Source organism: Pagrus pagrus, assembly GCF_965226575.1.
Source record: "Pagrus pagrus genome assembly, chromosome: 2".
NCBI classification, from domain to species: Eukaryota; Metazoa; Chordata; class Actinopteri; order Spariformes; family Sparidae; genus Pagrus; species Pagrus pagrus.
Window position 1 is genome coordinate 3,048,771 of NC_140186.1, and position 23,019 is coordinate 3,071,789.

Below are 23,019 nucleotides of genomic sequence, written 5' to 3' on the forward strand. Positions count from 1 at the left end.
TGGAGTTATGACGTCCTCTTCTGTTCTGGGCTTCACAGTAATAATTCCCACTGTGTTCAGCTCTGAAGTCAGTGATGGTGAAGATCTGTCCTGATGCTTTTGGTGAGTCTTCATTCTCCTTGTACCAGGTGTAGTTAGCTGCTGGGTTAGCATCACTGCTACAGGTCAGAGTCACTGAACTGCCCTCCACTATCTCAGCAGAGGGACTCACTGACACTGAGGGAAGTCTTGGAGCATCTGGAGAACATATGAACATGTATTAATGAAACATTAGAATATGTTATCACAGACAATTGACTGTTGTGACTGAAATGTATCTTTCTCTGTTTCTATTGTAATTGTCTCTATTTGTCACAGTGGCTGTGTAGAGAGCTGATCGTGGAGCTGTCCCTGGTCAGACTCCTCCTGGTGGAAACTGACAGCCAATAAATAGGATTTGTACTTTTACTACTTTACACATGTCTGCAATTTGCAACCAGTGTGTATGAATGTCTTTTTCCTGATACAGTGGATCAAACTCACAGACTGAAGGAGAGCCGTAGTTCTCATGTCCTTTCAAAGCACAAGAGATGATGTCTCCAGGATAAACCCGGCCTTTAAAAGAAGATGTCTCCACCCCTGTGACTTTCTGTCCGTTCTTGAACCAGACGTAGGAAAGATGACCAGCTGGACTGCAGCTGCTGTGACACTTCAGCTCTGCCTCAGTATCAGACTGGTGGACTGTTATTCTGGTCACCTGCACCTGCAGAGCTGGATATGAGAACAAGGAACAATATTATTATCACTGGTTCTGACAGAAATCAGTGATAGATGTACATACACGACAACACAGCAGTTACTATTCCTAGAACTAGCAGTGAACATTGGTGCCAACACAACAGTCATTATTACACAAACTCATGATGATCCATCATTTTCAACATGATCACTGTTTCTAAATGAACTATGTTGATGTTTTACATCAGTGTGTGTTCATCAGTACCTGTGACAGTCAGAGTTGTAGCAGGTAAACTACTATTCCATTCATACAATTGTGTTTTGAATTTGAAGCGATACTGAGCTGAATCACTCTCTGTCAGGTCAGTGATTCTCAGAGTGGAGCGTCCTGTCTCTGTTTCAAGGACCTGAACACGACCTGCAAACTGGGAGTCTTCACTAAGGTCCTCAGGCTGTGAAGGACTCTGCCACTGATGAGAACGTTCAGGACTGAACCAGAATTTAGATCTGATAGTTTCATAACTGCTATAAGTGCAAGAAATGTCCACTGATGACCCTTTGGAGGCACAGATGCTTCTGTCAGTGTAAATCACTCTGTCACAGGGTTGATCATTGACACCTGAAAGATAAAACAAAGTTTTATTATTATTAATAATAATAATAATAATAATACATAGGTTTTATATAGCGCTTTTCTGGGTACCCAAAGACGCTTTACAAAAAACACAAAACAAACAGACAATACATACATACATACATACATACACATACAGCGACTCAAACAAAGGTAGATAAACAGCAATACAGAAAATAAAAGAGTACACAGGAAAAATAAGAAGAAAGATGGTGGAAGATGATTTTGTCAGCGCTTGTAAGTGATGTTGAAGAGATGGGTTTTGAGATGACTTTTGAAAGATGGCAGTGAATCAGAGTTACGGATGGTCAGGGGGAGGGAGTTCCAGAGGGTAGGGGCAGCAATGTCGAAGGCTCTGTCTCCTAGGGTGCGGTATTTGGTCCTGGTGATGGGGGTGAGGGTGTAAGCATCTGCAGAGCGTAGTCGGCGAGGGGGAATGTGGCGATGGAGGAGATCTGTCAGGTATGAAGGGGCAAGATTGTTTAGGGCTTTGTAGGTGATGAGGAGGATCTTGTAATTTATGTGTTCTTTTACAGGTAGCTAGTGAAGTTGATGGAGGATAGGTGTGATGTGTTCTCTGGAGTGGGAGCGGGTGAGCAGTCGGGCAGCTGAGTTTTGAACATTTTGCAGCTTTTGAAGAATAGAGGAGGGGAGACCATACAGGATGCTATTGCAGAAGTCGAGTCTGGAGGTGATGAATGCATGAATTAGTGTTTCGGCGGCCGGGAAGGAGAGGGTTGGTCGGAGGCGTGCTATGTTCTGGAGGTGGAAGAAGGATGTCTTGGTGACATGGTTTTATGTGTGACTTGAAGGAGAGTGTAGGGTCCATGTAGATGCCAAGGTTTCTGACCAGGGGGAGGGAGTGACAGAGTGGCCATCGATGCAGAGTGACAAGTTCTGGGAGGTGGGGAGGGTGGATTTTGGGCCAAAGATTATGATTTCAGATTTATTGCTGTTGAGCTTGAGGAAGTTGTGGTTCATCCAGGTTTTTATGTCGGTAAGGCAGTTGGTGAGGGTGGAGAGAATGGCTGGAGCGATGGTTTTGGTGGTGATGTAGAGCTGAGTGTTGTCGGCGTAGCAGTGAAAGTGAAGTCCATGGCGGCGGATGATGTGACCAAGTGGGAGCATGTAGAGGATGAAGAGGATGGGGCCAAGCACTGAGCCTTGGGGGACTCTGTATGAGACAGGGGTGGTGTGGGATTTGTGATTGTTTATGGCAATCTAGTGAGATCTTTCAGACAGATATGAATTGAACCAGGAGAGGGCGGAGTCGGTGATGCCTATGGATTTCAGGCAGCTGAGGAGGATGGAGTGGTTGACGGTGTCAAAGGCAGCACTGAGGTCGAGGAGGAGGAGAATGGTGAGGGAGCCGGAATCAGAGGAGAGTAGGAGGTCGTTTTGATCATTTTTAAACCAGAGTTGATGAAGAGTCACAATGAGGGTCTCATATTAAAATACATGTAGTTATAAGACTCCATCAGAGTGTTATGTTAGTGTAGTAAACTCACACACTGGAGGAGAGGAGAAATCTTCATGTCCTTTAACAGCACAGGAGTGACTGTCTGCAGAATTAAAGTAGACTGAATAAGTAGAAGACGTTTGTGACTGAATTTTCTGCCCATTGTGGTACCAGATGTAGGAAGAAGTATCAGGTAGACGACAACTGCTGTCACATTTCAGCTCTGGGCGGGAAGAAGGCAGTTTGTTCACCTTCACCTGGAGATCTGGATGTGAAGAAGGAACAAAGATGTTATTTTAGACAAACTGTCAACATACACACACAACACATTTATATTATTGTTGTCTAGATGTTGAACATTTGGAAATAATTTAAATATGAATGAAAATGTTACCTGTGACCCTCAAAGTGACTCCAGGTGAACCAGTATATCTCCCACCTGGCTGGTTTGTTATGAAGCTGAACTTGTACTCAGCTGAGTCGCTCTCTCTCAGGTCTGTGATTCTCAGAGTGCAGCTCTTCTCATAACAACTGTACTCAACACGACCTTGATAATCTGAGTCTGTACTCAGATCCACAGGTTGATTTCCACTCAGTTTAGTAAACCAGAATGTTTCCTTAACTTCAGTATCACCACCATCTATTCTGGATGGGTATGTGTATGTGCAGTTTATTTCCACTGTTGATCCTTTTAAGGCACAGATCTCAGTAGAGCTGTAAGTCACTCCCCAGTCATCCTGACCCTGTATCACTGTAACACAGAGAACATCAGAAACTACAATCAGACTCAAAACATCATCAGGAGACAGATTTTCACTGTAGTGGAGGAGCTTCAGTCTGTGAAGCTACACTTCCCAAAATATTGTGGCTCTCTTCATACAAACTTGTGTTTGGGGTGGGCGAGCACAGGCAGCCTTCAGACGGTTTTGTAAAGGAATTTTCACATGTTCAGTCTCATAGGTTCATAGTAGTACATTTGTCTCTATACATCTCCCACTCTGCTTACAGAGGAGGTAGAGTTATCCTGAGGTCATGCTCGGGGTCACAGGCTTCTGTGTGTGCAGAGGTTCCTGTGTCTTCACTAACCTAACTAACCCTCCTGTTGTCTTCGGGTCTTTTTGACACGCTTTAAAAAGTTAAAATGTCGAAACTTTGGTTTTCTTCCATATAATTGCCTGAAAATTACATGGATGGTTCCATACTACGGTCTTTGCGAGTAAAATTGATTATGATATTTTTTTGTTTGTTTGTTTTATCAAAATTTATAGCACCTGTGGCAACATTTAGCGGTGCATTGGGTCACACTATTGCGCTTTCCAGCACAATGAACATACACACACACACACACACACACGCACACACACACACACACACACAATGACCTCTAACACTCACTCTCACTCACTCACACACACACACACACACACATAGAAACACACACAGACACACAACTTCAAAGCTACCGATGTGTAAACCTAATATCACCACAACTTCTGATCTACCTACATGGGGCTACACACAGACACACACAATGACCTTTAAGACTCACTCACACAACACACACACACACACACACACACACACACACACACACACACACACACACAGAACTTCAAAGCTACAGATGTGTAAACCTAATTTCACCAATTGCCTTCCTCCAATTGGGGACAAGACAACAATAAACAAAACACTGAGTTTACAGCATCCTTGGGGCATTTCACATTTCACTCTGTAGCACAATGAACATGCACACACACACACACACACACACACACACACACACACACACACACACAATGACCTCTAACACTCACTCACACACACACACACACACATACACACACACACACACACACACACACACACACACACACACACACACACTTCAAAGCAAATTCTGATCTATCTACAGAGAGAGGAGGACAACAGTTGTTGCCATAAAAAAATTAAATGGTTTCAAAACAATATCCTGACTAAACTTTGACATATGACTTTTTTACACAAAAATGAGGTATAATTCCATGGAAATTAGGTATACTATACCATACATTACAAAAATGTATGTAAAAATTGTGGTAATGTGTTGGAAACAAGTTGACTAAAAGGTGTAACAGAGAATTGAGTTATAATTTTGTACTTCATGCTTTATAAAACAGTCAAACAAGACCGGGTCATTTTGACCCGGGAGGCCAACAGGTGTGACTATTTGCTGCCATTAAAAAAAATGAAATGGTTTCAAAACAATATCCTGACTAAACTTTGACATATACCAGTCCGTGATATTCCATCAACTTGTGTGCCTGTGATCATAACCATAGTGAAAATAATTCAGAATTTCTGCTTTTTTTTACTCAAAAATGAGGTGTAACTTTATGTAAATGAGGTCTATCATACCATTAATTACAAAAATAAGTGTAAAATATATGTTAGATATGTAAGATACATATTCACTAAAAAGTTGAAACAAAAAAATCGGTGATCATTTCATACCTCACGTTTTATAAGCAGTCAAAACAGATCGGGTCAATTTGACCCGGGAGGACAAAAGGTGCGTAGTACATGGGAGGACAATACGAGGGCTAAGTCTCTGTTATCTTAACTAGAACGGTACGTAAGACTTATTCTGTATCACACGTTTCTCTTGAGGTTTGTTTTAAAAATGGATTGATACTGTAAATCAACTTTCAGTGGTATTTGTGGTTCATGAAAGTCAGCAGAGGTATGGAGAAATGTACAAGTCATTAAGGTTTACATGAAAATATTTTAAGCAAAGGAACAGTGAAAGATGTGCACATGATCTCTGAGAACACTGAGGATGGACATCACACAGAGGCTGCAGTGAAGGATCAACAATGTATTGACACTGTACTTTAACACAGCACTTAGAGAGAAGTACTTATAAGAAGGGTGTGACACATGAAAAAAGTGTCTGCTGGCTGCTTATCTTCCTGTGGTCAGAGTGTGAATGAGAGCTGTCGAGAAATGCAAGCAACACCTCCACTTTACACACTGATTTTAATCACATTCTTTATACACAAATGTGCACTTTGTTACTCTAATGGTATTTAATTTCTCGTGACATGAAAGACATGATACCGACTGGTGTTATTTCTGAACTCTGGTTCCTGTGTTAATTATGCTATTGCAGCACATCGACCAGCCTCTAACACGTACGAACACAGGCTCAAGTTGAGTTTGGAGGAAGTTTGAACGATTGAGGAAGTTCCTCAGAGCGATTCATTTTATTTAACAGAATACTCTTCAAATTTCTCCTTTGTTAATGTACAGTATGTACAGTCACTGTACATCCACACACACACAGCTTTACTGTCTCTAACTGTGCACTGTTGCACATCAAGTCTTTACTTTAAAACCCACCATGCTAACAGTCTTACAGTATAAATGTAGACGTACAGTACCTTGAACAGAGAGAAGGACGACAACAAATCCACTCGCTGCTGCTGTTAATCTCATAGCTTCTCCTCACGTCTGTTAAATCAGCAGGTCGATCAGATACAGCAGAAGTACTGTTGTCAGTTCATCTCATCAAACACTTCTACATAAAGAGGGTGGACATGGTCACGAGACATTTTGTCTCTCTCTGGTTGGTTCACTTGTCTTGAACACACATCGAGGTGTTAACTAGCTCGCTTCCTTCCTCTTTATCTTATTAATATGTATGAACAGACAAATGCCTGTGAACCCTCAAGATGAAATAAAGAAATTATTTTTATTGTTGCTTTACAAACAATGCAGGTAAAACTCTGTCTGGTGTTTGGACAGTAGCAGGAGAGCCTAGCAGCTGGACACCAGAGCAGAAGGTTGGCAACATGGCAACAGGACTGGAGGCCAGAACCTTGCACCAGGACTATGGCATGAGGCAGGTCTGGCTAGGTGTCAGAGAAGGCTGCTGACTGATGAGCTAAAAACAAAATCAGAAAATACAAAAGGAAAATTCAAAAGGCAATCAGAACAACAGAATGGACAAATCCAAGAAGAGCAAAAAATACAAAAAACAAATGAAGTACAAGCCAAAGAAGTGCTGGGAACACAGGCAGGATTTAAAGCTGAAATCCAAAACTTTCTGCACACTGTTGCCCTCTGCAGCACAGAGAGGGAACTGAAATAATGTTCACACTACAGAGTTGTTGTTGGAAGCTGGATGTTTATTTCAACAGAAATGCTACAGCTACAGGGTGTGATAGAGCTGGGCTCATGTTACATTTCAATGTGTTTTAATATATAATGTACATGCTGTGAGATACTGTGCTTCCTGTTCCACATGTCTTTCTCTGCCAGGACAGGTGTGATGTGATTCTTACATTAAAAACAGCATTTTGCATCCTTAACATATGTAACGTATCTGCACAGTTAAAAATAAAGCTGCATGCCACTCAGATCTTCTGCTACATGCTGCAGTAAAACTGTTCAAGGCTGAGATGTTGGTATAATCAGGACCAGACTCCAACTGATGAAGAGAGATGAGAGCTGAACTTACAACATCAATATCAACAACTTACAACATAATTTTGCAGTAAATGTGTTGAGGTGAATACACACTGGTGGTTTGGGTGAAGATGGACCCAAATGTTTGAGACGGCAGGCAGGAAATGCAATGGATGAGGTTTAATTTGATTCAACAAAACCAGGAACAGGTAAACACAGAGGAACATCAGGGAAACAGAACAGGAGAGGGATAAGAGAAACTCAGGAACAGGAACAGGAACAGCAGGATCTCAGAAACACAGGAAAAGACTCAACAATGACTGAACAAAAGATTTAACTAAAATACAAACTGAACTAACGAGGGGAGGAGGTGCAGGTGGAGTAAGGCAGAAGAAGTCAGGTGAGGGACATGAACGGAAAAACACTAGAAACAGGGAAAGGACTGATAGGCTGGAAAAAGCTAGACAAACAGTGGGTACATCCCATTTCACCTAAATTAACCACATTCCCCTCACTTGGGTCTTTTCCCTGCTTCTTAGTCACGCCAACCGAGGATTCATGGAGAGACATGAGAGAAATGAGCTGCACCTCTGGACCCACCTAGCCCTCACGACCCTTATGAAGGCGGTCAGATCACCGACTCACAAGTGGCCCTAACGCCTCTGTAAGGACAGTAAAGCCTGCAACTCCCCTCAAATTAGTTAGAACTGAAGAAGCCTCTTGGATGACAGATGAAAAGTCCAGTTGCACACGATACATCACTTAGAATTAGCATAACCTGGATGGCTGATTTTATATAAGCTCATAAGACAGTAAAAGGTCATTAAAATCAGTTTCATCACATCCATCTCCAACTGGACAGGTGCTCGCCTTCAGCATGCCCTCAGGCATGACGTCGGCATGCTGATGATGTCACCACGCAGCTGGCTGCAGCATTCTGCAATCTCCTCCAGCTGCTGCAACGGGCCAGGTCGTATCTCCCGGTGCCTGCTCCCCATGTGTCTCACCTGTCGAACCTTTTTCCTCATTTCTCTCTTCCCTGTGTCCACAGGCTGCACAATCATCCTTAACACATGCATCCCTCCATCCCTCCATCCTTTCCTCTTCTCTTCTTTCTTCCTGTCCCACCGCTAACATAGCTTCTGTGGCTAGCCCCAGTTACTCCTTTCCAGCAACCACTACCAACCACACCAATGCGCACACAGCCACTGCCACCTCAGGCCAGGGCTTGTCCACTGCCGGCCTTCCCCAATTTCTTCCTTTTCTTTCCCTCTACCCCTCCCTCCACCTACAATCCCTGTTTTTTCTGTTCCCACAGCGCCCTCTACCAGCAGTCCTGTCGCTCCACCCATCTTTAACACCAGGACCACCGGTAACTTCACTCTGGCTTCTGCCACCCCTCCCATCCGCCCCCCTTCAGCTGCACGACCCTCACCCATTTCAACTTCCCTAAGGCAGCAGATCCTATCAGGTGCCTACATTGACCTCGCCCAGCTTTTTCAGACATCCAATTGGCCCTCTGCTGCCCCCAGAGGGCTCCCCACACCATCAAGAGCAGCCCAGCTCATCCCACTGAACACGCACTCCGACTAAGCCAATACCTCTAAACGCCCATCGACATCACCATCTCAAAGTCCAATCAAAACACCACCCCGACCAGTTAGTTCGTCCACTTCCTCACCCACGTTTCCACTTTTGGTTTCCACCCAGGCATTGAGGTTATCCCCAACTCCTCATTCGTATCAGGCGCTCCCCTTTCCGCCAAATAACTGAAGGACCCAGCACATCCCTCTAATTCCTCGGCATCACCCTTGACACACCTACCTCCCAAGCCTCCCTCCCAAGCGGGAAGCTTCCCCCTATCTCCTCTGCTGCACTTAGCACCAGCTCCTCTCCCAGCTCGGACACCTCAACTTTGCCGTTTGCACCAGCCCTCAATGTCGATCCTTTATCTCCCACTTACCGTCCCTGCCATCCACCATTCCCTCCCTCCATGTCTACATCACCTTTGATGACTTCCGTAAAATGGAGCAAACATGGTGCAATGTCCTCTTTTTACAGAACCTTTTTTTTCTTTTCTTTAACGATGACCAAATCACCCAGCCCGAGGACATCAGCTGTACACCAACACCGTACATTTAGTACTACATCCCCATTTCTCCTTCGTCCACCTACCTCAACTCCCTTTTCCTGTCCAACGTACTCGACTCCCCTTTCTGTTCATCCAACGTACTCGACTCCCCTTTCCGTTCGTCCAACACACTCTACTCCACTTTTCCTTCATCCGCCTACCTCGACACCCTTCCCTTCCCTCACCAAGCCTTCTATCAATTCAAATAAAACTACCTTTATGCTAAACGGTGGCGTGGTCTTGTTAGTGAAAATTGAGTTGGATAATTTAAATGTATGTTTTTCCATAGACCATTTCATGTCTACTTACCTGTCGTATTTAGTTTGACCTGCTGAAACATGGACTTGCAGGGAATATGTAGTTTTGTATATTGTAATATTTTGTATATATCAAAAAAGGAACTTTTGTACCTTCTGTTAATACTTTTGTTATAATTTGATTCTCAATGAAGCTGCCAGAGAGGAAGCATTGTGTCCGAGCATCTTTATTGAAGATCATTCAGCCAACATACAGTCATTTCTTTCAGTCTTACTTGCTATTTTCCATGCAGGATGACGAAAACATGATAAACGTAAACACACAGTTTTTATCGTAGATAAATACATACAGCAATATAGACAGTTAATAATAAAACGAGCTGAGATTTCAATGCAGTAAAAATACAAATTCAGAAAATGAGCATGTGAAGAAATACAAAGGATATTTGACTTGTGATATAAACAGTTGTGAACATTAAAAAGGTGAAAATAAAGCAATCTGCTGTAACTACAGTCAGATGGAGTTTTATTATATACACTAAAGCATAACTAACACAGTCTAACACAACAGTCCTGTAATAAATTCTGCCTTCATGAAGGTTATAATATGTTTAAACAGTTGTAGGAAGGTGTTGTGGTCATTGTGTGGAACTGCATGTGTTACACTGAGAGGTGTTTCTAATGTTCAGTCTACCCTCATTAATATAAATGAGGTATAAATGAAATATTGTTGTCCCAACGCTGCGTTCTTAGTCAAACCATCAGTGAAGAAAAGATCCATCAATACAAACCACAGCTCCATGCTGTCGTCACACTCGGTGGCTTTTGGTAACTCTGCTGTACAGTGCAGATGGATCCTCCATAGCTGCTTGATGGTTTGTTCTGTGAAGGAATTAAACAGACATTAAAATACCTTGTTGAAAAAATGGTAAAATAATTAACAAGAAACCTCAAATTCCAAAAAGTTTAGAAAACAACAAACAGTTGTGCAGCAGCTACAAATGTGTGTTGAAAAACCTTCAAACTTAATGTGTATTTCATTAAAAGTCAAACAGCAGCAAAGATTCTCCTGTGTGAGGAGCTGCTCACCCTGAGGCACTGATGAAGTTTGGAGTCCCGTATACAACACTCTCCTCCTCGTTCCTGTTTGGCCGAGCTGGGCTGAAGTTTGAGTAGAGAGTGTCTGCCTGGGTCCATGTGAATCGTACGCTGCCGTAGTGAAGTTCTTCTCCCTGCTGGCCACAGGGACAAGAGGACTTTTACATTTTCCATGTATTCAAAACTCTTGACAAAGAAACCCTAACCCAATATTGTGGAACTAGATGCTCGGCTTGTGTCCCAAAAAATACATTTAAAAACTCTAAAGTAATCTCTCTTTCCAGAAATCATGAGCTGGTTACTCAAGACAATCCACAGACCTTGTGGGCAGTTTCATGTAGGAACTACTTTCTTTCCACTGAACTACACCCACCAATCGAATCACAGCGCAGACAGAATCAGGCAGCTACTTATGGATGAGAGGCTAATGGTCATGATAGTGCTGGATGTAAACATTAATGGTCTCCTGGTGATGGCTTGAGTAGATGCATGCTTCCTTCTGTACGGTGATAAAAAAAATATTTCCTATATGAAACTGTTCACAACAAGGTCGAGGCAAAGTGCCATCTAGTTCCATTATATTGGAGAGAAGGCCGACATCTCTACGGCTGATGACTCCAAAACTCCAAAACTCACAACAAAACAATCTGGATGGATAAATAGAACTACAGGAGTGAACTAGCCCTTTAAGATAGTAAATAAAATGTTTACTGCGCTGTAGCATCAAATCTCCATTCAATTAACTAAAAGGTGGAGAGTTTTCAGCCTCATTGCTAAGACATGGACGAGTGTGATCCTGAAGCTTGTTTTTGTTATTGCACTACCTACTGCTCACCAGCAGAGGTCACAATATTCATTCATAACACATTATTTACAACCATATACATTGAGTCCCGTATGGTCTTTAAAGGAGCACTACGTAGTTTTGGGGAGGGAATTGTAATCAGAAGAGAAAGAGCTTCATTGACTGATTATTTTTCTGTCTAAACAAACTCAATAAACAAACTCTCTCTGTGTTCATGACTGAGTAAACTGGATAAACAAACTGACCTTAAAGGAAAACACAATTTATACTGTTTTACTTTGTTTATATGTGGCGGACCCTGCCTCCTTTCTAGCTTCAAACAGTGTTCTGGGACTTTATTTTCCTCTGAGAACACCTTGTTTATTCACCCATGGAAAAAATAAATATTTCTGAGTTTGTATTATCACCTCATCAATGTTGTAAATATTAAAAGTACATCATTTATTGTGGGTATTTAAAGGACCAGTTCACAAGTTTTAAAGTCGTTTCACTCTAACATTCTGCCCTTCCACTGCAGCTAATCCTTCACATTATCTTAATTCTGGTCATGAGTTGAGGTGCACATACAAAAGTATGAGAAGGTGATAGAAGGAGAAGGAAGTGATTCATGTGGGTGAAGAAAGTAGGCAAAGAAGGACAAGGTAGCATGTTTCTGTTTATACCTGTGCTCTGTTGTCTGGTCTCTCTTCAGCCTCAGACTGGTGTTGTGAAGACTTCACTCTTCTGACGAGAGGATAAAAGGTCCAAACAGAGAAACAAACCAAAAACTTAACTCATCACAGACTTTACAGGATAGGTTAATATTTTTCAAGCATGCATTCATACAATGCTCAAATGCACATTTAGAGAATAAATGGTAAATGATAAATGGAGCAATGCAGCGACTGCCCACTTTTTGAAAGGCTCTGGTGTCAAAGATGAATTTCCTGGACTTCTAAAGAGTGACAGAGAGAGGAGGGGATGACGTGCAGCAGAGGGCCACAGGTCAGATTCAAACTCAGGAGCACTGCAGCCTCTGTACATGAGGCACATGCTCTACCAGCTGAGCTACTGAGGTACCTCAACACATGTTTTTCTTAAAAAGATCTGCTGCCATGTTATGAACCATCCAGACCTCTGAGGTCATCAGGCTCAGGTCTGCTTTCAGTCCCTAGAGTCAAAACTAGACATGGAGAAGCAGCGTTCAGTTACTATGCGCCACACATCTGGAACAAACTCCCAGAAAACTGCAGGTCTGCTCCGACTCTCACCTCTTTTAAATCAAGGCTGAAGACCTTTCTGTTTGCCACTGCCTTTCACTGAAGCAATTTTAAGACTTTGAACTGCACTGTGACTTTTTCTCTGTGATATTTTAGCCTACTTTCCTATTTCTTAGCTTGTCTTAATGTTTTGTTTAAATGTCTATTTCTTAACTTGTTTTAATGATTTGTTTTAATGTATTTTAAATGTTTTTACTGTAATTGTATGCGCCTGTAAAGCACTTTGAGTTGCCTTGTGTCTGAATTGTGCTATACAAATAAACTTGCCTTGCCTTGCCTTGCCTTAAAACAAGCTTTATGTCATAGGGACTAGAGGGCCAATAACTATTTCATTGTACATATGTAAGTATTTCCTTTAAGATGCAAAACTGAACTGAACTGCTGACCTGATGCAGAACAAGACCAAGAGAAGTATGAAGACCAGCAACACAGCAGTGGTTGAGAGAGCAACTGGTAACTTCCATGCAGCTGGAAAACAGTGACAGAGCACAAACACTGTAAGTTACAGGAGTTATTGGGTCCAAACGTGACTGTAAGTTGGACAAAATCTATGAGAAGCCGTTAAGGCCAAAAATAAATACTTCACTTACACATACATACATACTGGTACTGAGCACATACATGCATACTCTCAGTAGTGTATGCGTGTGAGAATGCATATTTGTGCGAGTTGATTATGTATATATGTAAAATTGAGTATGTATGTATGTAAAAGTGAGTATGTATATATGTAAGAGTGAGAATATCAGTTTTATCATGCAGTTTTATCGTGCAGGGAGTCAGAGGGCTAGCTCCTTCGCGTGTAAATAAATCCCCACAGCGCCATATTGTGGCAGCAACTTCTGGTTCCGGTTAATGACCTCCAACGTCATAATCATCCTACCTCTGGTTACATTGACACTTACAGTTTCCCCAGCATGCCTTGAGGCAATGCGTTTTGGGCTGAAAGCCAGACAAACTGTATTTAAGAGTGTTCTAGATAACTCTAATGTTACCTGTTGTGCAGCATTCAGTGTTGCCGTTCTTCTTAAATGTTAGAATGGACTATAGTTAACTTTATGGAAAAAGATGAGCACCATGACTTAAGCTGCTAACAAGATTGGTGACTTCTGTCCTGAGGCATTATCCTAGCACTCTGACTCCCTGCATGAAAAAATCTAGGCCTGTGACAATGTTGATGCTTAACTCTTATGTACATACATGCTCACTTTTACATACAATATACTTACTGACTTTTACATATATATGTACTCAACTCGCACATGTATGCATTCTCACATGCATAAACACTACTGAGAGTATGCATGTATGTGCAAGTGCTCAGTTCCAGTATATATGTATGTGCAAGTGAAGTATGTAATTTTTGGCCTTAACGGCTTCTCATACAAAGTAATGTTTTTTCCTAATTGAACGTGTGAGAGAGGGGTTGGTTTTGTCAAAGGTTTCACAGACAATAAATGATCATGTTGGGGAATTAATAACTCACGTGCCACAACAATCAGCTGTAAGTTAGAGTTATGACGTCCTCTTCTGTTCTGGGCATCACAGTAATAATTCCCACTGTGTTCAGCTCTGATGTCAGTGATGGTGAAGATCTGTCCTGATGCTGTTGGTGAGTCTTCATTCTCCTTGTACCAGGTGTAGTTGGCTGCTGGGTTAGCATCACTGCTACAGGTCAGATTCACTGAACTGCCCTCCACTATCTCAGCAGAGGGACTCACTGACACAGAGGGAAGCTTTGGAGCATCTAGAGATGTATCAAGAGAATAGGTTAAGTGTGTTACAACAATAGATTGTGTAGTATTTAAACCATAAAGTGTGAACAGCTGTGCGTAGCACTGTTTGAATCTGGGTCCCAAAACAGCAGAAAACTCCTCAAGTCTCCTGGAGCTGCTCAGTGAATTACAGCAGACTGAGAATGAGGAGCACAAGAACGTAGACATGACAGTAAAATCTTCTCCTGCAAAGACTGGACACATTTAATCTGTTATGTTTAAATAAACTGTTTCACTCACATGTCACATCAATAGAGATGTATTCAGACGTCCTCCTCCCCAGCTCGTTCTCAGCTGTACAGTAATACTCTCCAGAGTCAGAGGACTGGATGGAGCTGAAGACAAGCTGTGGTTCTTTACTGAGAGGTTGAAGGTCTGGATCTCCATTCTCCTTGTACCAGGTGTAGTTAGCTGCTGGGTTAGCATCACTGCTACAGGTCAGAGTCACTGAACTGCCCTTCACTATCTCAGCAGAGGGACTCACTGACACAGAGGGAAGCTTTGGAGCATCTGGAGAACATATGAACATGTATTAATGAAACATTAGAATATGTTATCACAGACAATTGACTGTTGTGACTGAAATGTATCTTTCTCTGTTTCTATTGTAATTGTCTCTATTTGTCACAGTGGCTGTGTAGAGAGCTGATCGTGGAGCTGTCCCTGGTCAGACTCGTCCTGGTGGAAACTGACAGCCAATAAATATGATTTGTACTTTTACTACTTTACACATGAGTCCGTCTGCAATTTGCAGCCAGTGTGTATGAATGTCTTTTTCCTGATACAGTGGATCAAACTCACAGACTGACGGAGAGCCGTAGTTCTCATGTCCTTTCAAAGCACAAGAGATGATGTCTCCAGGATAAACCCGGCCTTTAAAAGAAGATGTCTCCACCCCTGTGACTTTCTGTCCGTTCTTGAACCAGACGTAGGAAAGACGACCAGCTGGACTGCAGCTGCTGTGACACTTCAGCTCTGCCTCAGTATCAGACTGGTGGACTGTTGTTCTGGTCAGCTGCACCTGCAGAGCTGGATATGAGAACAAGAAACAATATTATTATCACTGGTTCTGACAGAAATCAGTGATAGATGTACATACACGACAACACAACAGTTACTATTCCTAGAACTAGCAGTGAACATTAGTGCCAACACCACAGTCATTATTACACAAACTCATGATGATCCATCATTTTCAACATGTTCACTGTTTCTAAATGTACTATGTTGATGTTTTACATCAGTGTGTGTTCATCAGTACCTGTGACAGTCAGAGTTGTAGCAGGTAAACTACTCCTCCATTCATACAATTGTGTTTTGAATTTGAAGCGATACTGAGCTGAATCACTCTCTGTCAGGTCAGTGATTCTCAGAGTGGAGCGTCCTGTCTCTGTTTCAAGGACCTGAACACGACCTGCAAACTGGGAGTCAGGTCGTGAAGGACTCTGCCACTGATGAGAACGTTCAGGACTGAACCAGAATTTAGATCTGATAATTTCATAACTGCTGTAAGTGCAAGAAATGTCCACTGATGAGCCTTTGGAGGCACAGATGCTTCTGTCAGTGTAAATCACTCTGTTGCAGGTTTGACCATCGACACCTGAAAGACAAAACAAAGTTTTGATCATTTTTAAACCAGAGTTGATGAAGAGTCACAATGAGGGTCTCCATATTAAAATACATGTAGTTATAAGACTCCATCAGATGGTGTTATGTTAGTGTAGTAAACTCACACACTGGAGGAGAGGGGAAATCCTCATGTCCTTTAACAGCACAGGAATAACTGTCTCCCTTACTAAAGGGGACTGAATAAGTAGAAGATGTTTGTGATGTAATTTTCTGTCCATGTTTGTACCAGATGTAGGAAGAATGATCAGGAAGACGACAACTGCTGTGACACTTCAGGTCTCTCTTGCTAGGATTTGAGGATCTGCTCACCTTCACCTGGAGATCTGGATGTGAAGAAGGAACAAGAATGTTATTTTAGACAAACTGTCAACATACACACACAACACATTTATATTATTGTTGTCTAGATGTTGAACATTTGGAAATAATTAAAATATGAATGAAAATGTTACCTGTGACCCTCAAAGTGACTCCAGGTGAACCAGTATATCTCCCACCTGGCTGGTTTGTTATGGAGCTGAACTTGTACTCAGCTGAGTCGCTCTCTCTCAGGTCTGTGATTCTCAGAGTGCAGCTCTTCTCATAACAACTGTACTCAACACGACCTTGATAATCTGAGTCTGTACTCAGATCCACAGTTTGATTTCCACTCAGTTTAGTAAACCAGAATGTTTCCTTAACTTCAGTATCACCACCATCTATTCTGGATGGGTATGTGTATGTGCAGTTTATTTCCACTGTTGATCCTTTTAAGGCACAGATCTCAGTAGAGCTGTAAGTCACTCCCCAGTCATCCTGACCCTGTATCACTGTAACACAGAGCACATCAGAAACTACAATCAGACTCAAAATCAAATCAAAATCCATCAATTACAATGTGACTTAAACAAGCAGTATTCAATAGCAGGTTAAATAGTCAGAGACCAGGAAGTGTCCTTCAGCACTGGTGAAGCAATACACTGTCTCACTACATGTACTTTGGAGCTTTGTTCTCCTCGATGGAGCTTCATTAAATACTTCAACGTAAGGCATCACATCTCCTGAATCTCCTTTCTCACCTGTGTTAATCAGATGAATGAAAATTCATCAACAGGTTTTTGGGCAGTCTCTGTTATCTTAACTAGAACGGTACGTAAGACTTATTCTGTATCACACGTTTCTCTTAAGGTCTGTTTTAAAAATGGGTTGATACTGTAAATCAAGTTTCAGTGGTATTTGTGGTTCATGAAAGTCAGCAGAGGTTTGGAGAAATGTACAAGTCATTAAGGTTTACATGAGAATATTTAAAGCAAAGGAACAGTGAAAGATGTGCACATGATCTCTAAGAACACTGAGGACGGACACCACACAGAGGCTGCAGTGAAGGAGCAACAATGTATTGACACTGTGTACTTTAACACAGTACTTAGAGAGAAGTACTTCTAAGAAGTGTGTGACGCATGAAAAAGTGTCTGCTGGCTGCTCATCTTCCTGTGGTCAGGCTGCTGCAGAGTGTGAATGAGAGCTGTAGAGAAATGCAGAACTCTGAGGTTTGAGCAACTTTTCTCAGAAAGAAAACACTGACAAATTTATCCTGAAGCAAGAAAGAGTCACAAATACTGAGGGAAATATCTGTCTAACAGCTAAATACTCTACTTTGGTCTCCAGCCAGATGCTAACTTTGTTGTTTGGTGCTGGGCAGGTAGTGTACAGTTGGTTTTTAGATATTTCTCACTGAAAACAGCTGCTGCTGCTGCTGCACGAAACGAGACTGATGAGAACACAGAGTGAATTAAAACAAGTTAGAAAAATAAAACAAAAAAATCAGTGAGGCTGACAGGAACTGGAGTTGGGTGATAATTCTCTGTGGCTTCATTACTACAAGCAACACCTCCACTTTATAAACTCATTTTAATCCCATTCTTTAAACAAAAATGTTAATTGTGCGACTTACACTTGTTATTCATTTTGTTACTCTAATGGTATTTAAGTTCTCGTGACATGAAAGACATGATACCGACCGGTGTTATTTCTGAACTCTGGTTCCTGTGTTAATTATGCTATTGCTGCACATCGATCAGCCTCTAACACGTACGAACGCAGGCTCAGGTTTAGTTTGGAGGAAGTTTGAATGATGGAGGAAGTTCCTCAGAGTGATTCATTTTATTTAACATAATTCTCTTCAGATTTTTTCTTTGTTAATGTACAGTATGTACAGTCACTGTACATCCACACAAACACAGCTTTACTGTCTCTACCTGTGCACTGTTGCACATCAAGTCTTTACTATAAAACCCACCATGCTAACAGTCTTACAGTATAAATGTAGACGTACAGTACCTTGAACAGAGAGAAGGACGACAACAAATCCACTCGCTGCTGCTGTTAAACTCATAGCTTCTCCTCACGTCTGTTAAATCAGCAGGTCAATCACATACATGAGAAGTACTGAATGTCAGTTCATCTCACCGAACACTTCTACATAAAGAGGGTGGACGTAGTATTTGTGACAGTTTGTCACTCTGGTCAGTACAGTTGTCTTAAACACACATCGAGGTGTTAACTGGCTGGCTTCCTTCCTCTTTACTTTATTAACATGCATGAAGAAACGAATGCCTGTAAACCCTCAAGATGAAATGAAGATAAGACTATTGTTTTGCAAACCATGCATTCAAAAACATGGACGTATCAGCAAACTGAACACTAAATGTGATATTGTTCCAAAGGCGAGGCAGCAGAACAGCAAAGGTTCAGTCAGACTTGAATTTGATCTGAGCTTTGATTAAATTAAAAAGCCTAAACCAGACATTCATCAGAGACTGTAAGGTATAGTTAAGACAATAAACTGTGTTGGGAATGTACACAAATGTGTGAATGTTGTTTCAGACGACACAAAAAGAGTTTGTTTAAAGCTGAAATCCAAAACTTTCTGCACACTGTCGCCCTCTGCAGCACAGAGAGGGAACTGAAATAATGTTCACACTACAGAGTTGTTGTTGGAAGCTGGATGTTTATTTCAATCAGCCACTGCAACACTTTGAAATGTTACAGCTACAGAGTGTGATAGAGCTGGGCTCATGTTGCATTTCAATGTGTTTTAATATATAATGTACATGCTGTGAGATACTGTGCTTCCTGTTCCACATGTCTTTCTCTGCCAGGACAGGTGTGATGTGATAGGCCAATCAGTATTTCTTCAAAGCAATTTACTGCATTAGATTAAAATGTTGTATTATACGTATTAAAAGATAAAATAGCATGTTGCCATAGGCGGCGCTGTTAAGAGGCTGAGGAAACTTAGCTTCCCCAAAATTGTCACAGAAAAAAAAAATATCCCCAAATAAAATCATGATTTTTATTTTATATTTCAAATTTTATTTTAAGATGAGGTTAGAGAGACATAAAAATGCCCACTTTCAAGGTATTATTTATTTAATTTTTTTAAATTAATATATGAAAGATGGTATTTGATAATCGCAGGCTACTTGCGTCATTCCGTAAGTATGTAGAGTAGAAGCTAACGGTTTCAAGCTCCGATACTGGCCACCTCCCCCCGACACCGGCCTCGGTCCAGACACCGACCACCTCCCCCCCGACATCGGTTACACGCTGGCATTCCGACATGTCACCATTCCGACATACCACTATTCTGACATGCGAACGTCCCGGCATTCCGACAAAGTTTCACCGTAATCTGCAACCCATAACCCTAACCCTTTTTAAAGATGTGTCAGAATGGCAAGACATTTAAAAAAGAAATAAATACCACCATTCCGACCTTAGGAGGCAAAAAATCTCGGAATGATGGGATGTTTCATTAAAGGTTTAAGTGTTGCCATTCCGACAATTGGGGCCTAATGTCGGAATGGCGTTATATCGGAATGGCGGTTGCCTCCCCCCGACACCGGCCTCGGTCCAGACACCGACCACCCCCCCGAAAGGCAAATGTTTTTTTCACTGTCATGGTTGATGAAGCTCGAAGCTTCAAATCCGAACAAATGACAGTTTGCATCCGTTACACACACAATATGGAAATACAGGAGCATTTCCTTGGATTTGTGGTCTGCTCTGAGGGGGCTGATGCAGAATCCCTACGTGATCACATTAAAAAGTTCCTGGATGAACATGGTATTTCCAAACATATCGTGGTTGGGCAATGTTATGATGGTGCTGGCGTTATGGCTGGGAAAGTTAACGGTGTGCAGCAGAGGATGCGCCAGGATCACCCCAACGCTATCTACATCCACTGTATGGTGCACAAGTTAAATCTGGTGTTAGTTGAAGCTTGCAAAGCCAATCGAGTGGCCTCTGTTTTTTTCTGTAGCATGTTAGCTCAATAGCTTTCAGGTCATGTGATCAATTGACTCAAAATCAGTGTGGGATCATGTAACTACACTGGCTGCATGAAATACGCCTCTTGTTTTTACGTTTTACATCTCTAAATATTTTTTATTAATTTTAATTATTTTTTATAAATATTTATATGTAAATATTAGCATGTTAGCTCAATAGCTTCCAGGTCATGTGATCAATTGACTCAAAATCATTTTGGGATCATGTAACTACACTGGCTGCATGAGATACGCCTCTTGTTTTTACATTTTACATCTGTAAATATTTTTTATTATTTTTTATTAGCAAATATTAGCATTTTTAGCAAATATTCGTATTTTAGCTCAATAGCTTCCAGGTCATGTGATCGATTGACTCAAAATCAGTGTGGGATCATGTAACTACACTGGCTGCATGAGATACGCCTCTTGGTTTTTCATTTACATCTTTTCATATTTTTTATTAATTTTTATATGTAAATATTAGCATGTTAGCTCAATAGCTTCCAGGTCATGTGATCAATTGACTCAAAATCAGTGTGGGATCATGTAACTACACTGGCTGCATGAGATACGCCTCTTGGTTTTTCATTTACATCTTTTCATATTTTTTATTAATTTTTATGAATTTTTACATGTAAATATTAGCATGTTAGCTCAATAGCTTCCAGGTCATGTGATGAATTGACTAAAAATCATGCTGGGATCATGTAACTACACTGGCTGCATGAGATACGCCTCTTGTTTTTACATTTTACATCTCAAAATATTTTTTATTAATTTTTATTAGCAAATATTAGCATTTTTAGCAAATATTAGCATTTTAGCTCAATAGCTTCCAAGTCATGTGATCAGTTGACTCAAAATCAGTGTGGGATCATGTAACTACACTGGCTGCATGAGATACACCTCTTGTTTTTACATTTTACATCTGTTCATAATTTTTTATTAATTATTAGGCTATATGTAAATATTAGCATTTTAGCTCAATAGCTTCTCAATAGCTTTAAACACAGTATCTCTGCTTTAAATATCCCACATTTTTATTTTGAAAACAGGAAGTTGGTACACGCTGTAGCTGTCTTCTTCATGTGTTTACGGTAAAGTCTGCAATACGGGTGCACTTGAAATGTTGGAGTGGCTTGTGAATGTCGAATATCCAACTTAAAACTAACTTCACTGAAGTCTTGTCATGATGTATTTTCCAGCTGGCCCAAGACGATTTTTTAAAGACTTTTGGCTTAAGAAGTCACCCCACAAAGGAAGACTCTTTCAGTTTATCACAAATATTAGCATTAAATCATCATTTTGAGGGTACATGGTTTTCACTGGGCAGGAAGGGTTTGAAATATGTAACCAGCAACGTAAATGATGTACAGTAGTGGAGTAGAAAGTGCAGTATTTGCCTCTGAGATACAGCGGAGCAGACAAAACTGAAGTTGCATGAAATCCTAATATGTCTACGTCAGCACTTGAGTAAATATACTGACACTTCACCACTGGGTAAGAGCCTTAGAGGAAGCAATGCAAATTGCAAAAAAGTGTAGATGCTGCGTTGAAGTGTGATGCTGATGGAGCTGCCGGACTGATAACGCAATATTCTTCAACCATCTCCATCCATTAAACCTGAGGAAATTGTTGACAAATATGACACAAAGGCCCCACGGCGACTGTTGCTTCATTAAGGTAAGAAAATTAATTGATTAGGCTACTAATTAATAATTACGTCTGGGCTACAACAGCAAAATGAGAAGAGAATTAATGGAATTCATTGAGTGAGTTGATGCAGTCTTATTCTTAGTTATCCACCTTGCAACTCCAACAGTAAGGAATTTCTTATAATGATATGTTTTTTTGTTGTCACAATTTATGCTACCATATGCAAATGCTGTCTTGAATTGAGTTTGGTGGAAGAATGAAGTTCCCCAGAGCAGCATGAATTTTTTCAACAGATCATTTAGAGCATTTTTTCTTTGTTAATGTATGTACAGTCACCACTTCCACCCACAGAAACACAGCTTTACTGTCTGAAGTTGCAGGGATCACATCACATCACATCACATCACAACATCACATCTTTTTTATTTACCTAAAACCCACCATGCTAACTGCCTTACAATATAGATGTAGATGTACAGTACCTTGTAGACAGCGAAGGAAGACTACAAATCCACCTGCTGCTGCTGTTCAACTCTTAGCATAGCCCTGATCGATCCAAACTCCATTCAGGGAACAAGCGTTTTAAAAATTGTTTGCTTGTCCCCTCATTGTCAGACCTGACAAAGCTGGAATTCAGGGTTACGTTTAGGGCTTTTTTTAAATGCAGTTAGATCACAGCAAAATCACTTTGTTTTGGGTTCATACCAATGTGATAAGACAGATTAATTCAGTCCCATGCCTACTTGCTGGTGTTCACAGTCACTATTTATTGTTTTTTCACACCTATTAATAAACCACTCTCTGGAGACAGAGGGACAGGTGCTCTGCAGCTGAGAACTG

The 23,019-nt window shown here is 41.2% G+C and overlaps 2 protein-coding genes across 2 annotated transcripts in view; both read right to left on the reverse strand.

Moving 5' to 3' along the window:
* LOC311271983 (uncharacterized protein) overlaps positions 1–6,284 on the reverse strand; it is a gene marked incomplete at both ends in the record, with an annotated part of 28,867 nt that extends 22,583 nt beyond the window's left edge. The window contains 8 exons of the mRNA XM_084378015.1: positions 11–237; positions 523–750; positions 1,654–1,733; positions 2,202–2,525; positions 2,592–2,687; positions 2,982–3,075; positions 3,205–3,561; positions 6,230–6,284. Of these exons, the coding sequence (XP_084234141.1) occupies positions 11–237; positions 523–750; positions 1,654–1,733; positions 2,202–2,525; positions 2,592–2,687; positions 2,982–3,075; positions 3,205–3,561; positions 6,230–6,284 (1,461 nt within the window). The remainder of the gene's footprint in view (positions 1–10; positions 238–522; positions 751–1,653; positions 1,734–2,201; positions 2,526–2,591; positions 2,688–2,981; positions 3,076–3,204; positions 3,562–6,229) is intronic.
* A 9,532-nt stretch (positions 6,285–15,816) lies between these two features.
* Positions 15,817–18,584, reverse strand: LOC311271990 (uncharacterized protein; the record flags this gene model as incomplete). The annotated part of the gene is made up of 4 exons (XM_084378029.1): positions 15,817–16,181; positions 16,315–16,533; positions 16,663–17,019; positions 18,530–18,584. 4 exons carry the CDS (start codon positions 18,582–18,584, stop codon positions 15,817–15,819), a joined length of 996 nt encoding a protein of 331 aa, XP_084234155.1.
* Positions 18,585–23,019: the final 4,435 nt, after the last annotated feature.